General features: G+C 40.9%; 1 protein-coding gene across 1 annotated transcript; it reads right to left on the bottom strand.

Moving 5' to 3' along the window:
• Nucleotides 1-8,267: 8,267 nt before the first annotated feature.
• CUNH9orf40 (chromosome unknown C9orf40 homolog) lies at nt 8,268-15,586 on the bottom strand. Its single transcript, XM_090275868.1, has 2 exons — nt 14,930-15,586; nt 8,268-9,499 (listed from the first exon to the last, which is right to left on the bottom strand). Exons 1-2 carry the CDS (start codon nt 15,353-15,355, stop codon nt 9,341-9,343), a joined length of 585 nt encoding a protein of 194 aa, XP_090131994.1. The 5' UTR covers nt 15,356-15,586; the 3' UTR covers nt 8,268-9,340.
• Nucleotides 15,587-16,962: the final 1,376 nt, after the last annotated feature.

Raw genomic sequence — 16,962 nt, forward strand, 5'->3', positions numbered from 1 at the left:
GGCACAGATCTTGATAGAGATCCCAGTGATACAGCTGAGCAGACAGCAAATATCTAATCTAATGAATTAGCAGATAGGAAATCTTTCCGAGGCACAGTTCAGAGCTCTGGTTATAAGAATGCTTACAGACCTAACAGCAGGTTTTAAGCAAGACAGGGAAGGAATGAAGGCTAGTTGGATTTTTAAACAAGACAGGGAAGGAATGAAGGCTAGTCCTGCTGAAATAAACAAAAACACATACAAAACAAGTGGTGAGAGAAGGAAAACCAGGGATCAAATTAACAAATTGGAACATAGGGAAGGAACAAACAGTCAACCAGTGCAGAAAGAGAAAATGAAAAGTGAGGAAAGTGAGAAGGGGCTCAGAAACCTACGGGACAGCTGTAAGTGGGCCAACATCTGAATCACAGGGCTGCCAGAAGGTGAAGAAGAAGAACAAGAAATGGAAAAATTATGTAAAAAAATAATGAAGCAGAACTTTCCTAACATGGGGAAGGAAATAGACTTACAGGTCCAGGAAGCACAGAGAGTTCCAAGAAAACTGGACCCAGGGAGAACCGCACGAAGACACATTATAATCAAAATGTCAAAAGTTAAGAATAAAGAATCTTAAAAGCAGCAAGAAAGAAGAAGAGAATTATGTACAAAGGGGTCCCAATAAGACTATCAGCTGATTTCTCAAAAGAAACTCTGCAGGCAAGAAGGGACTGGAAAGAAATATTCAAAGTAATGAAAAGCAAAAACCTACAACCACGATTACTCTATCCAGTGAAGCTGTCATTCAGAATAGAAGGGCAGAGAAAGTGCTTCCAGAACAAAGTAAAACTGAAGGAGTTCATCAGATCCAAACCACTGTTATATGAAATGTTAAAGGGACTTGTTTAGGAGAAAGAGGATCAAAACTATGAACATTAAAATGAAAACTGTATCACAACGACCAATGACAGAAGCTAGGGAATCAAAACAAAGGCAAACTAAGCAGGCAAGAAGAATGGGAAAAGAATTATAGGTATGGGGAACATATTAGGGGGAGGTCAACTGGGAGGGGGAAGAGGGAAAAGGGAATGAGATGAAGCAGGAATTAAGAAGAATAGTAGGAGGGAGTGGAGTAGACAGGAAGATGTTGAGAAGAACTATATGCACAACCAACGGGCATGCACTGGGGCGGGGGGGCAACTGGAGGGAGGGAGGTCACTGGGTTGAGAGAAAGAAAGGGAAAAGAAATTGGGACAATGGTAACAGCATAATCAATAAAGAATATTTAAAAAATAAAATAAAATAAACATATTGTGGATATAAAGTCCTGTGTTCTTACTGTTTAGGATAGAGTTATAAGAAAAGCGGGGAAGGTAGAATATACCTTGTGGTATTAGACTGAAATTGCTAGTATCAGTTTGAGCTCATGTGTCTTTTAAAAATATTATAGATACATACACAAGTAGACACCTATAGAAATATATATAGTTGTATATACACAAACATATATTTTATCATTTTCAGCTAAGAGGAACTAGAAGCAATGATACCCAATACCAATGAGCAGACATTCCACCCAATATTCATTTCTAAATGCCATTCTCCAATAAAGAGATCAAGGATTTTGGAGAAATTATTCCAGGACTAGAGTGGAGCAATTACAAGAGAAACATCTGTGCCAGAACATCATGTGTGAGAAGGTAAGGAAGTACTAAAATAAAATAAAATAAAATTTGGGGTATTTGTTTTCAATTGCTGTGTAATGAATTACCATAAACTCAGCGGCTGAAAAAAAGACATCAAATTATTAACTCAGTTCTGTTGGTCAGAAGTCCAACTTGACACGCAAGGTCCTCTGTTCAGACTATCATAAACTGTGTTCCTTCTGAAGACAGGTTCTGTTCCCTCTGAAGACTGGGGAAGAATCCACTTCCATGTTGAATCAAGTTGCCTGAGTTCAGATCCTGGAGGCTGTAGGGCTGAGGTCTGAAGGGTAAACTCCTAACACTTCTGCCTGAAGGCTTGCAAGGCCAAGCCTGCCCAGGTGTCCTGACTCAGCCCAGAGGTCTGCAAGGCGGATCTTGTTAAAGGCAGCTGAAGTCTCACGGCCCTGAGATTAAAAGAAGTCTTGGAGTGCTTCGTCTCCTCTCCCTTTAGCGATAACGTCTGATGTGAAATATACTCCTTACATTCATAGCCTTGTTCAGTAGCCATAATAGAAACAACAGATGTGCTTTGAAAACTCCTTGTTTGATCTATCTACTTTTATGTTTGTTCTTACATCCTTGACCCTGGCTGGTTTGGCTCAGTGGATTGAGCGTCGGCCTGCGAGCTAAGTGTCGCTGGTTCGATCTTCCAGTCAGGGCACATCAGAGAAGGAAAACTCTGACTCCAAAAAACCTCCGCTGCCTTGCGGCATACCTCTTCAGGGGAAAGGCTAAGGGAGTAAACCCCGACAGAAAATCCGGAGCCGGAGTCCCTAAGGCGGTTTGACGTTGTAGTCAACACCGGCAACTCCTGCGGCGCACCTGAAGCCAAGCTGTATTGACTCCGTCTTTCCCTTGGACCCTTCAGCTGCGAAGAGAGGGGGCGTCTGCTGCATGGGCAACAGCAGACCCTCCATATCACCCTGCCCAGGCTCTGTAGCTTCAGCGTCATCGCAAGATGTCGATTCAACACGGGAGGAGACAGACACCGTGTCACTCCCGAGTCGGATTGCACAACCATTCTCGGCGGTGCAGATAGACTCTTAAGAAGCTACACCATCATCTCTCGAGACGGATGGCTGCCGAAAAAAAAAAAAAATCCTTGAGAAAGTGTATACTAATTGCGTGAAAATCCTTTAATCCTATTATCAGTAACTTCATTTACCTAATAAAAGGAACAGCTGGGGCTGCTAGTTTTTCGCTGACAGCCTGAGCCAGCTTCAGTCCTCCGTCTGTTTTTGGCCAAATCATTCTGCTTGCCGAGATTATCTCAGCATCTCCATTCACAGAGTACAGCTACAGAGGTCCCAGTCTTTTTTGCTGGCTGGCCATTGGGACTCAACTTCTGGGGTTGCTCTGAGGTTCTTATCACATGGCTTCCTCCATCTTCAGTGCCCAAAGACTTACTCTCATACTGATTCCCTTCCACACTTGATACCTCTTTGACTTCCTGTCTCTGACCTCACCAAACATATTTAAAGGGCTCATATAATTAGGTCAGGCCCACCTGGATCACTTCCTTATCTTAAGGTTAACTGGTTTGGGAGTTCAATTACATCTGCAAATTACTCACAGAAGTGCCTATATTAGTGTTTGATAGAATTGATGTTACACCAGGGACTGGGAATCTTAGTTTCCCATCTTAGAATTCTACCTACCACAGGGTCATATCAAAAGGACACAACCTGGCTGCTGTGGCTCAGTGGATTGAGCGTTGGCCTGTGAGCAAAGTGTTGCTGGTTTGATTCCCAGTCAGGACACATGACTAGGTTGCACGTCAGGTCCCCAGTTGGGGGCGCAAGTGAGAGGCAACCACATAGTGATGCTTCTCTCCCTCTCTTTCTCCTTTCCCCTCTCTAAAAATAAATAAACAAAAAAAAAGGACACAAAATACAGCAATCAATAAATATAAATTGCTAGAATATTATTATTTAGGTCTGTGGACTCCAGACAATGCAAGAGCTGAAATTGTTTCAAAGTAATCTTCTCAGTCAACTTCAGGTATTTTCAGAGATTGCTAATAATTCATGTATGCATGCATCATCTATCAGGAAGATAGTGAACACATACATTTTAAGTACAGTAATCGAATAGAGAAACCTATCTAGTGCCCACTATGTGTTCCCCACAGCCTTCATGTTATTTTATCTTACTCTGTTCCTCTAAGGTGGGTATTAATGTCCCCATTTTCTGAAGAGGATGCCAAGACTCAAATTGTTTAGTAAATACTACGGATCTATTAATGAACCTTGTAAATACAAGAATGCACTGCCAATGTTAACCAGTATGCACACAGTAAGTAATAAAAAACACATTTAAAAAGGGGGTGAGCAGCCCTGGCTAGTGTGGCTCATGGACTGAATGTCAGCCTGTGAACCAAAGGCTTGTCGGTTCAATTTGTGGACCAGGTCTCCAATTGGGGGCACACAAGAAGCAACCACACATTGATGCTTCCTCACCCTCTCTTTCTCCCTCCCTTCTCCTCTCTCTAAAAATAAATAAATATAAATCTTTAAAAGGGAGGGGGGGCTGGTGAGCACAGAGGCAACTTGAAGGATCTCCCAATGGCTAAATCTGAGATAATTTCTGCGACCAAAAAATAGTAATGGACTATAACACATGCATAAGTCTATATAGATATACATAATTGAATAAAAAGATGGGGGCCATGAAGGGAAAGTTTTCAAAATTCCAATAAATAAGTGTAAAAAAGAAGCTGGAAACAGAAAATTACCATTTGACATACCAGAGCAATAAGCATTTACATAGTCTCAAAGTATCTTTCTAGAAGATATTTACAAAGAAGACAGTAACTGTATGATAGAAAAACCTGGCAGATGCCACCTTAACCAAGAAATCATTTACAATACCCGATAATGAGACAAGTTGACATCAGTGCCTCTGCCTCTTGGCATAGAGTACTGAGAAGGCTACACCATCACTTCCATGGAGCTCTTACACAAAAAAATGCCTAATTATGAGAAACACTAGGCAAATAGAAATTGAGGGCCACCCTACAAAATATCTTTTCAGAAAGTGCTAAGGTCATAAAAGGCAAAGAAATTCCAAGAATTTTTTTCATTAAAGGAGTCTAAGGAGATACTAAACTAAATATAAAAGGTGACCATGAATTGAATCCTGGGCCAGAAAAAGGAAGTTAGTGAGACAATGATGAAAAGTATTGTCTACAGATTTTGTAGGTTTTTGATATAGACCCTTTAGTATTGCCTGAAGTCACTCTTCCCATGTCCGCATAACAGCATTATATTAATGTTAATCTCACTTTTATAATCATATTGTGGTAAGATGTAATATTAGGGAATCTGGGTAAAGAGTATACAACTTAAAACAAAGAAAAACTCTACTTTTTAAATTTCCAACTCAATTAACCACAATGCAGTTTTGCCAAGTTACCTGAGGTTTACTTATTAACTTTTTAAAATAATGTTATCTCAAATCTCTGTAATACACACAAGTACAAATACACCCTACCTATATATATTATCTATACTTTACAAAAACATATATGTATAAATCTTTATTACATTAAAATGTGTGTGTATTTATATACTTAAAATATATAAAACCTCTAACATGTTAACAGCAAGTATTTTCCCCTGAATTTATCATTTGGTTGGTTTTTTTAAAAGTATATTTTATTGATTATGTTGCTACAGTTGTCCCAAATTTTTTTCCCTTTGCTTCCTTCCGCCCAGTACCCCCCTTCCCTCCAGCAATCCCACCCCCCTTAGTTCATGTCCATGCGTCGTGCATATAAGTTCTTTGACTTCACCCTTTCCTATATTATTTTTAACTTCCCCTTGCGTATTTTGTACCAACCAGTTATGTTTCTTAATACCTACACCATTTCCCCATTTCTTCCCCTGCCCCCTCCCAGCTGATAACCCTCCAAATGATCCCCACACCTATGATTCTGTTCCTATTCTGGTTTGCCTGGTTGGATTTTGTTTTTATTTTTCAGATTCAGTTCTTGATAGTTGTGGGCTTGTTGTCATTTTAGTGTTCATAGTTTTGATCTTCTTTTTCTTAAATAACTCCCTTTAACATTTCATATAATAATGGCTTGGTGATGATTAACTCTTTTAGCTTTACCTTGTCTGCTCTTCCATTCTAAATGATAGCTTTGCTGGATAATCTTGGTTGTAGGGCCTTACTTTTCATCACATTGAATACTTCTTGCCAATCCCTTCTTGCCTGCAAAGTTTCTTTTGAGAAATTAGCTGACAGTCTTATAGGCACCCCTTTGTAGATAACTCTCCTCTTTTCTCTTGCTGCATGTAAGATTCTCTCTTTATCTTGAAACTTTGGCATTTTAATTGCTGTGTCTTGATGTGGTCTCCTCCGGGTCTCGCTTTTTTTGGACTCTGTGCTTCCTGGACTTATATGTCTATTTCCTTCACCAAATTTGGGGAGTTTTCCTTCATTATTTTTTCAAGTAAGTTTTCAATTTCTTGCTCTTCCTCTTCTCCTTCTGGCACCCCTATGATTCGAATTTTGGCATATTTAAAGTTGTCCCAGGGGTTCCTAAGCCTCTTATCATTTTTTTCAATTTTTGTTTCCTCATATTGTACTGGCTTTTTTTCTTTCTTATGTTCCAAATCATTGATTTGAACCCTGGTTTCCTTCCCTTCACCATTGGCTTTGTGCGGGTTTTCATTTCATTTAGCATAGCCTTCACTTCTTCCCTTATGTGTTTGCCATACTCAAGCATATCTGTCAAGCCTGTGAGCATCTTTATCACCAGTGTTTGAACTCTACACCTGTTAGGTTGGCTATCTCCTCGTCACTTAGTTCTCCCACTGGAACCTTGATCCTTTCCCTCTTTTGGGCCATACTTCTCTGTCTCCTCATCTTGACAGCTCCTGTGTTTGTCTCTGTGTCTTAGGCAGAGCTGTTGCACCTGTTATGTTGTAAGGGGCAGAGCCTTAGATATTCATCAGTAGGGGGCGACCTGTTTCACCACATTGTGGCACTGCATGTGGGGGGAAGGGTCTGAGAGAAAACAAAGCCACTTTCTCAGCACTTGCCCCTTTTCCAGACACTTCTCTCACTTTCGTTTGGGCCTGGAGCCTCTCCAGCTGTTGCCTTGGCCATCGTTCCCAGATTGGGTGGGTCTGTGGATGCTGTAGGACCGTGGGGGTCCCTTAAACAAGCGGACTCTGCTGAGACTGGAATTTTTTTCTTCCACCCCAACCCCCACTGGTTTGCAGTCAGAAGCAATGAGGCGTTACTTTCCCTAGCGCTGGGACCATGAGCTGTGTGGTCTAGTGTGAAGCTGGGAACACCACCCAGGTGTCCCTCCCTACTTTATAAAACACGTGACTGCACTTTCCACCGGCCTGCTGCTGCCGCCACCATACTGCAATCTCTCCACCCTGGCTCCGCCCCTCCTGTCTGGATGATTATTTCTTCTTTTTATCTTTGTTGGACTTTCATGAAGCTCAATTTTCTGGAACTTCTGGTTGTCTCTAGTTTTGAGGTAGTTGCATTCCTTCTTAGTTGTGGAGGGAGACAGCGCATCTGTCTAGGCCTCCATCTTGGCTGGTACCATTTGGTTTTAATGTTGACATAGAATGCTTGAAAAATTTGAGCTACTCTTTGAACCTCCCATTCAGACTTTGCAATGTGATGTCCTATGAGATTTCTCATCAAAGTACGTAAATAAGGATCTCATATTGTTCATTTGGTTGACTTAATGTAATAAATCTATAATATACATTTACAATGTTTTTTTTCTATTTGAGTTTTGCAACAGCACTTTGGTATACGTACACATCTTTGAAAAAATGGCCTAGTAAGAATGCCATTCATTATTTATTGACTGTCTACTATGTGACAGGCACTGCTGTGGGATCTAGGAAAAGCAGTGAACAAAAATGAACACTTTTCTCTCCTCAGGTCAAACAGAACAGGGGAAGAAAATTTACCATTTTTTTTTTTCCACAGTAATTTCATAGCTTCTGCCACTTGTTTGCTACCCTTGCTATTTCAATTCCAATTTTTATCCTGAAATATCTAGTAGCAACGTAAAGTGGAATGAAGAGCAGCTATAAGCACCTTTTACTAATTATTTTTTGTACCTACAATAAAGATGAGACTTAAACAAGATGATGCAGGAAAAGTACTTAGTTACATTATTTGAGAATAAACATAGTCTCTCTGAGGTAGATACTATTTATTGTTTCCCATTTTACAACAAAGGAGTCTGGCGCTTGGAGATAAAAAATAACTTGCTTAATGTTACACAAGTTGAAAGTGGCAGTACAAGACTTTGAATCATATCTGATTACAAAGCCTTAACTCTTAACCACAATAGTATACAGGTCGCCTTCTGTTCTATAATACTTATTGTCAAACCATATTTAAATCCTACTGCACACACAAAACATTCTTTTTCCCTATCACTGACATTTATCATCCTTCCTGAATTTTGAATCTAATATCATAAACAAAAAAAAAGCAAACAAGCAATGATAATTTAACCAATTACAAAGTCAACATTCTAGAGTACAAGTTAACTAACTTAATCACTGATACTCATTTAACTCAAACACAAACTGCTTACTTTAACAATAAAATAGTAACTATGCAATAATTTAGTTGTAACAAAGTCATCAACACGGCAAAATAAAAACAAAGCTAATTAAGAGGCATTGTTTCAGTTCAAATTAGTTATCTCCTTTAAACAGGAAAAACTACCATTAGTCTAGCGGTTCTCAAACCTGTATGCACATTAGAAAAATGTGGCGGGGTGGCTTAAAGAAATAGCTATCTAAGGTCCACATCAGAACAATTAAATAAGAAGGGGCCCAGCCAAAGATCTGTGAAGTGTTACCAGTGCTGAGAACTAAAATTCTACAGTAACGAGCAATAAAAACCATGCCCTCAAGGCAATTCAAAACCACCACCAAATTTTTTAAAAGAAATACAATAAACTTCTTTCCTCTTATCTTAGGAAAGGGGAAGGAAGCACCTACTCATTTTTCATTGTTCTTTATCCATTTTTGATAGCTCAAAGTAGACTTTAACAAACATCAAGTATTAGAAGTTATGCAAACATCCTACCCACATTGAAATTCTCACTACTTTACACTGAGAAAGCTCTTTCAATTTTAGTTTATATTTTTAGAAAGCTTTTACAATACCAGCTTTCAGAAAGAATTCCTCGTATTTTAAGTTTGCATAGATGTTTGTCAGCTATTTGCTCAACTAAGGAGTCTAAATAAAACATATTAAAGACCATTTTATTAAGCTATTATAAAACAACATTCATCATGTACCACAAATTAACATTTTGTTGCAGAGAGGACTATTTGAGTGTTTCTTACGTATTTCTAAAACTGTCAGAATTCTTTTACAGGTTTGTATCTTAAAATTTAGGCTCTAAACATAAATTTTCCTTTAAGAATACACACATAAGATACTTCCCCTATAAGTGCACTATATCACTGACAAATCCTATTGCGAGTTTCAGTAGTGACTGCAGGCATTTATCTTTAAAACAACTTTTCCTCATTTTTCAGGTTTGGGAAGAAATCACATGAAGTATGGAAAATAACTTTTTTCTTTAAGAATACATATATTCATTTAGAGATGTGTTCTCAAATTCCGAAAAGCCCATTCCTTCAACTCCTCTGTCAGGACTCCATGTCAATTTCAACCACTTCATCCTTGCCCTGAAGCCTTGCTTCTGTAAGGTTATCTTCATTTACATCTTCAATGTCTGCCAGATCAATAGGTGGTAAAGGATTCCTCCAGTACTGGAAGGTGTTATACTGCCAAAACTCCTCATTGAGCTTTAGGAAAAAAAGAGAAATAAAAGTACATTAATGTTAAAAAAAGTTGTTCTTTCCTTCAGGAAAGTTTGTTTTAAAAGAAAACTCACTTAAGATTTTGCAGTATTTTTACTTTCATCTTCAACTAATATAAATCTTTAATTCTGTCTAATCAAAGTACTTCATGAACTCAGCCAAATCTGTGCATTTTCATATTCATAGATCTGTGAAAGTACTTCTTGCTAGCAGTTTAAAAGATTTTCTTTCAAGGCCCTGGCCAGGTAGCTCAGTTAGTGAGAGTGTCATCCTGACACACCAATGTTGTGGGTTTGATCCCAGGTCAGGGCACATACAGGAATCAACCAATGAATGCATAAGTAAGTGGAAAAACAAATTGATGTTTCTCTTTCTAAAAATCAATCAATAAAATTTAAATTCTTAAAATAATTTTTCTTAAAAATCCTCACCCTAGGATATGTTTATTGATTTTAGAGAGAAGAAGAGGAAAATGTCGATATGAGATACATACATCAGTTGGCTGCCTCCCCCATGTGCCCCAACCAGGGATTGAACCCTCAACCTATGTATGTGCCCTGACTGAGAATTGAACCTGCAACCTGTTGGTATACGGGATGATGTTTCAACCAAGCCACCCAGCCAGGGCAAAAGAATTTCTTTCAAGAATATTACTTCTGACAATTTCCTTCCATTTTTAACCAAAGAAAATATCTTAAAATTAAATTTTTTACCTTTCAGTAAGGAAAACATTTTTATTGAAAAAAAATACACACACAAATCTTAAAACTTACTTTTGGTGTTTTTCCTGAGGTTTGGTATGTTAAGGTATTGCTTTATATAGGGTAAAATATGTTGATAACTTTCTAAAAAGTATTAGGAAATAAACATGCTCAGTAGTAAGAAAAACTGATAATTTTTACCAAGATACCATTTTATACAAGGCATGACGTTTAAATCAATATAGCAAAATTGACAAATTCAAGTGAGCCCTGGCCCCTTAAAAATTTAACAGCTTACTCTGAATGATTATAAAATAGTTTCAAGTGACTATGAATTGAAGTTGATATCCCAATAAAGTAAAAAACTGGCACAGAAGTTCTAAAGCATTCCAAAAATACTTTGTGCAAAGGAAGCAGCACTGGGACTATATACAGGCTCCCAAGGTGACCATTACCCATCCCAGATGGGTATCTATATATCTGTACCTATTCTACTATGGTATGTTCTTACGTTAGGTTTATACTTGCTAGGACAGCATTATCCAACAGAAATATAATGGAAGCCACATATGTTAATTTAAAATTTTTCTAGTATCACTCTGGCTGGTGCAGCTCAGTGGACTGAGCATTAGCCTGCAAACCGAAGGGTCACAGGTTTGATTCCCAGTCAGGGCATATGCCTGGGTAGCAGGCCAGGTCCCAAGTTGGGGGCATGCGAGAGGCAACTGATCAATGTTTCTCTCTCTCTCCTTCCCTCCCTTCCCCTTGCTCTAAAAATAAATAAATTTTAACAAATAAAATTTTTTAGTATCTACAGTCAAAATGAAGAAACATGTCAAATTATCTTCTTTTAAAAAATAAGATTTAATGCTTTATTGCTTTTGATGGTAAGTCATAATATGCTTTATAGAGTTAATTTAGTGGAAAATAGGAACATATGCACCAAACCATACACTGCATTTAATTAAATTGAGAGAAACACTTCATTGCATACAATCACTATCCTGCTTTCCCCTCAGCACCCTGGAAACATCACTGCCTTGCTCTAAATTCCCGATTCTCCTTCAGTTTCTACACTGACTTCTCTTAGGACATCACGGAGAAGTGTTAGTGATAGCCAGTGGTCCTGTGGTCCTCCCTCAACCAGAAGGCCCCAGCTCTGGACTAAGGGACCAGAACCAAGTTGAAAAGTGGGAACAAATGCTCCAAACCCTCCTCTTCCTCCTCTTTAGCTTCTGAAAGGCACTCATTTGCCATGTTCCATTTTGGTGTGTCTAAAAACATATATTTACATGTATCTAATATAAAGCATCAAGTTTGGGAAGTGGAATAGGGAGGCAATGTTCCAGTTAAAGATGGTTCAAATAGTGCCAAGATGATTGGCAAAACCATGAGGGTGGCTAAATTGAGCTGGTGGCACCTACCATGCAGGCAGCTGACCAGGGTTTGAGAATAGAATGAGTTTCTAAGGACAGTATGCCAATAGGATTCTTTGTCACAATTTGCACATGGTGTTTGTGAGCCCTGGGAAGCAGGGGTGCGGGGTATATATGAGAAAGGCTGCTGGGACCACCTGGGGGTCAGCCAGGTGAGTCAGTGGGCTCCTGAGGTGTGACCTCATCCTCAGACCCTTCACCACACAAGGTGCCCTGAGTCTTTTCTTCTTTCAAGACTCCTGGCAGGGAGACCCAGGCTGCCCAGAGGTCAGGTGGATTAATCTTAGTATTTTATTTAATCTAATATACCCAAACGATTATAATTTCAACATGCAGTCAAATTTAAAAAAATTAATGATAGTTTACATTCTTCCTGTCATACTAAGTGTTCAAAATCTGTGAAGTAATTTACACTTCTAGCACTATTCAGGCCAGCCACCTTTCAATGAATAGCTGAAGGTAGCTGGTTAATTTACTGAAAAGCACAAGTCTATAAGAAAATCTCATTAAGTTCATTCAGTGCCTTAGACACTAAGGCTTAGAGAATTAAGAGTCTTTATATGGAATTTCCTAACACTGGGATGGAAGTGTTGTAATTCAAAGGATGCCAAGGAAAATTTCATTTTAATAAGTAGATAGGGTTAAAAACAAGGATCTATTTCTTTGCCTACTGCAAAAAACTGCTATTCATATTACCTACTTATAAACATGGTGAAAAAGGATGATGTTTAATGATGCCAGTGCAGCCTAGTAGCTCAGAGCACAAACTCTGCCACCAGACAGACCAGGATTTACACCACCCACTAACTCTGATCTTGGCCTAAGTATTTCCTAATCAGTAAAACATATGACTCTTGCGAATTAAGGTTCAGCACTGTAATCACTGAATATTGCTAGGTTATTATATCTCATGAGCCTTTGAATCATTAATCACTTACTTCCAGAAAACATTTTTCTTATTTTCTGTTAAAAATATTTAATAGTAAAGGTCAGCAATGACACAGCAATTAATGTGCATAAAGTGACATTAACACGAGAATACCTGGTTTTTAGTTCTCTAGTTAAAAAAAAAAACACTGAAACTCAGAATATATTTTGAGGTTCTGCCTAGATTGCATCCCCGATATAGAAAGGACATAATTGAGAAAATTTTTCCTAAACGAGACTCCCAAAAGTGAGCGCACAGGCCTAAGCCTTAGTGTAACCCAAGCACAAGAACCAGGGAGACATTTACTGTACAAACTGAAAAAGTGTTTTGAGGGGGGTGGGGGGAAAGAGAGAACACAAACAGGGGACTGGTCTTGGTGAAGGGAACACTTCTTGTTTCCTGCCATGAGCTTGTAGTGACTACTGGATGCACAGAACAGCCAGATGTAGTCCTGCTGTGGAGAAGACACAGGTATGTCTAGGAGATTCTAAGTAGGCGGTTTACTAAAAAAAAAAAAAAAAATTCTCCTTCTTTGCCTACCTGCCATTTCTATATTTCCCTCTTATCAATCTGTAGCACACTGTAGTCATATATTCTGGTAGGACAGACAAGGCTATATATAGCCGAGTTCTGAAGAGGCAAGTTTTCAAATAGGTCTGGATGGCTACCTTTTTGTTTGTTTGTTTTTCATATTGGCAGAGACTTGATGTAATTGGAAAGTTTAATTCTTCTGTTTTCAAAATGTAAGTGCTATCAATCACTCTGCTTTAAGCAAACTACTTTTGAACCTTAAAGCAACTTGAAGAGTCTATAAAACTCATGTTTCCTAAATTCCAAGAAACTGGGGGTAGAAATATTTACAATTTATACTTTCATCCAGAAAAGCTTATCATGATTATGTCTAAAGGATAATTTCACAATCACAGGAAACGATCTTTCCCAACTATAAAATTCTTATCTTACTGGGTTTTTCACCAACAACATGCCAAAGGAACCTCAGCTTTTTTTGGGAGGGGGGATATTTGATAAATTCTGCATAAAATACTCAAGACAATGGAGGGATGTGAGGTGGTTGCTATGATGTAGTGGTTTAAGAGGTGAATTCTGAACCCTACATTTGGTTCTTTGATCCCCAAAGCTCCATGTCAACAGAGAACTGCCAAAAAGCAATTTGAATTGCTAAGTTCAGACTAAAGCTGTCCAATAAATTATAATACCAGCCACAAACATAACTTTAAATTGTTAGTGGCCATATTAAAAAAAAAAAAAACTAAAATAGGTAAAATGAATTTTAACCTATTGTATTCAACCCATTATCTCCAAGTTATTGCAATATGTAATCAGTTTAAAATGCTTTGAGATCTTTGAAATCTAGTATTTTACACTTACAGCACATCTCATTTCAAATGTTCCGGTGAGTCTCACATGGCTAGCGGTGCCATACTGAACAGCACAGCTCTAGACAAATCAGATCTGATGCGTAGAGATTGGGCCCAAGGAATGGGAACTCTCCAAAGATCCTCATATACCTTAGGGCCCAAGTTAATATTCAACAATTCTTTTTCATAGGATCAGACTTAACACTGCGTTATTGCCCTGGCTAGGGTAGCTCAGTGGGTTGAGCCTGTCAGGGCACACGCCTGGGTTGTGCACCAGGTCCCAGTTAGGAGCCCGCTGAGTGGCAACTAATGATGTTTCTCTCGCACATTTATATTTCTCCCTTTCTTTCTCCCTTCCTTCCTCTCTCTCTTTCTAAAACAAGACAAACAAAAACACTGGGAATTATTAATAAAATGCCTTTTCCCAAGATACAGAAGCCCTTCCTCTGAAGGACGTCCAATTGATCGCTACCACATTGGTCACCTTTTAAAAAGAAATCACGAATTCTAGAAACAAGTCATTGTTAAACCAAGGAAGGCACACTACACCTATCTCTGACGTTTCTCATTGACCTGAACCTGTCGCGGTGCAGTCAATGTTTCCACCAAACTTACAGTCTGTCACGAGCCGCCACGCTCCTACTTCCCTCTCACTTAACACCGCCGCTGAAGCTGCAAAGGCAGGGCTACCTCACCCGCCGGCCTGATTCCCCTGGTTTATCGAAGCGCTTTCAGTCTGTCGGACTCTCTCAAAATGCTGCCAAGGCTGGGCTCTGGGGCCCTCGCTGTGTTGCCTGGAGGTGGGCGTCCATTTCTGAAGTAGGGACCCCAGCTTTTTGCCTTTAGGGGCATCTTGATGAATATGAGTCTAGAAGGGGACGATCTGGTCTTTCCCAGGGCTCGAAGTACCTGGGAAAACGGTGACCCCACCCACCCACTCCTGGAGCGCCCAGTCAGTCCCCAGCCCCTACCTGGAGCGGTGTGGCCTCCCAGTCTCCCCGCGGGGGGTCTGCGCGCCCCGCCCCGTTGTCGCCACTGCCCCTCGGGGGCCGGGCGCACCGGGGCTCCTCCCCCGGCCGGCGGGGCTGCAGAGGTGGCTGCTGCAGCAGCGAAGGCTCGCTGGTCTCTAAACTGCGGCCCTCACGCCCCGCGCTGCCCTGAGCGTTGGTGTCCCCACCATCGTGGCGCTTACTGGGCGAACCCAAAGGCTCAGTCATAGCCCCTGCGTCGATTTTGCGCTTTCGGGGCAGCTTCAGGACGCCAAAGGGCTGCCCGGGATGCGAGGCCACCGCCGGTGGAATCCAGCGTGGCGGCGACTCCTCCGGAAAGTTGCAGAGCAGGGGCCGTTTCCAAGGCACGTGGAACGTCAGCGGCTCGGCCGCACGCCGCTTGGCCATGGGCCTGGGAGGCACGGGCGGAAGCCGAGCGCAGACAGCTGTGGAGGGCGGGGGCAGAGCGCGCGAGAGAGGAGGAGGACTCAGTTGGGGGGAGGTGGCGGCCGGAAGTAGGAGGGAAGCCCGGTGGGTGTGGGAGCGGAGCAACGGGGCTCCCCGCACCTGGGGGGCGCTGTCCTCGCCTCCACGAGGTGCGGCCTGACGTTTGAGAGTAACCGCTTAGAGGCAGAGATTTGAACCTGCGCACAAATGTGCACTCGCGCACTCGCGCCGGCCAGGCGGAGCCGCTGGTTGGTGGAGGATAAAGAGGTACGCTCCCGAGCGCCCCCGCGGCCGGAAGTGTGCGCCGCAGGGGAAGGCGGGAAAGCAGAGGCGGGTTTATTAAAGACCCAGTCCAGTTACTGGAGCAGCGTTGTACTTATCCAGTGCTCGGTAAAGCGGTTTAGGCTTAAGACCTTTAAAATATGTGTTAATATGCCCTTCCTTGAGTCAGTAGCCAGGGGGCCGTCTCCGGGAGGTTAAAACAGAAAATTATACAATATAAACTTAATGAACCGATGTTAAGAGGCTGTAGCACTACATTAAGTGATTATTGAAGACAGGCTGCTGAACAGAGGACGCGCAGAGGAATAGCTAAATCCAGCAGGCAGACACGCAAAATAAGACAACCCAACGAATTGGAGTTTTTTTAAAAGATTTTATTATTTTTTATTTTTTAAAGTATATTTTATAATTATGTTGTTACTATACCAATTTTTTCCCCTTTGTTCCCCTCTGTCCAGTACTCGCTTCCCTCTAGCAATCCCCCTCCCCTTAGTTCATGTCCATTGGTATTGGTTGTGCATGTAAGTTCTGCTTCACCCTTTCCTATATTATTCTTAATTTACCCGTCTATTTTGTACCAACCAATTATGCTTCTTACTCCCTACACTATTTCCCCATTTCCCCCACCCCCACCCCCCTCCCAGCTAATAACCCTCCAAATGATACCTATGATTCATGAATTGTGGCTTCTGCGGAAAGTGAAGTAGGCACAATATTCCTTGAAGATCTTCTGATTAAAAATTCACTGATGGCCCTTGGCCAGGTGGTTCAGTTGGTTGGAGTGTACTCCCAGTTCACCAGAGGGTTGCAAATTCAATCCCTGGTCAAGGCACATGCCCCTGGGTGGGGCATGTGGAAGAGGCAAGGGTGGATGTTTCTCTTTCATTTCTCTCACATTGATGTTTTTCTCCCTCTCTCTAATAAATCGATGATGTTATGGACGTGTGCAGCTCATCTAAAAAGCTCGTCCAAGAACCAAGCCTGGAGCATAGCTCTTTTCCAACTGAAACGGAATTCTTTGTCTCTTAAATTCCCCAGGAAGCCATGGACCCTGCTTAATCTGTGCAGCGATCAGAAATGAGTTTCCAAGACCTACTCCCAGCAAAAATGTATGTGAAAGTCAAGCAAAGTGAGGGCATAACAGCAGTGTATTTACTATAGCTTTAAAAATAATTTTTTTATTGTTGACACTAATACAGATGTCCCCCATTACCCCAGCTCTGCTTTGCCACCTCCACCCAGCACTCCCTACCCCGGCCACCTTCACCCCACTATGGCTTGTATTT

Source organism: Furipterus horrens, unplaced genomic scaffold, assembly GCF_987537825.1.
Source record: "Furipterus horrens unplaced genomic scaffold, mFurHor1.1.pri manual_scaffold_4, whole genome shotgun sequence".
Lineage (NCBI taxonomy): Eukaryota > Metazoa > Chordata > Mammalia > Chiroptera > Furipteridae > Furipterus > Furipterus horrens.

Excerpts from the sequence above, each read along its gene's own strand:
- CUNH9orf40 (XM_090275868.1), bottom strand. The coding sequence starts at position 15,355 with ATGGCCAAGCGGCGTGCGGCCGAGCCGCTGACGTTCCACGTGCCTTGG. Across the intron at positions 9,500-14,929 it reads GGGAGGCCACACCGCTCCAG|CTCAATGAGGAGTTTTGGCA; the intron begins GTAGGGGCTGGG and ends TTTTTCCTAAAG.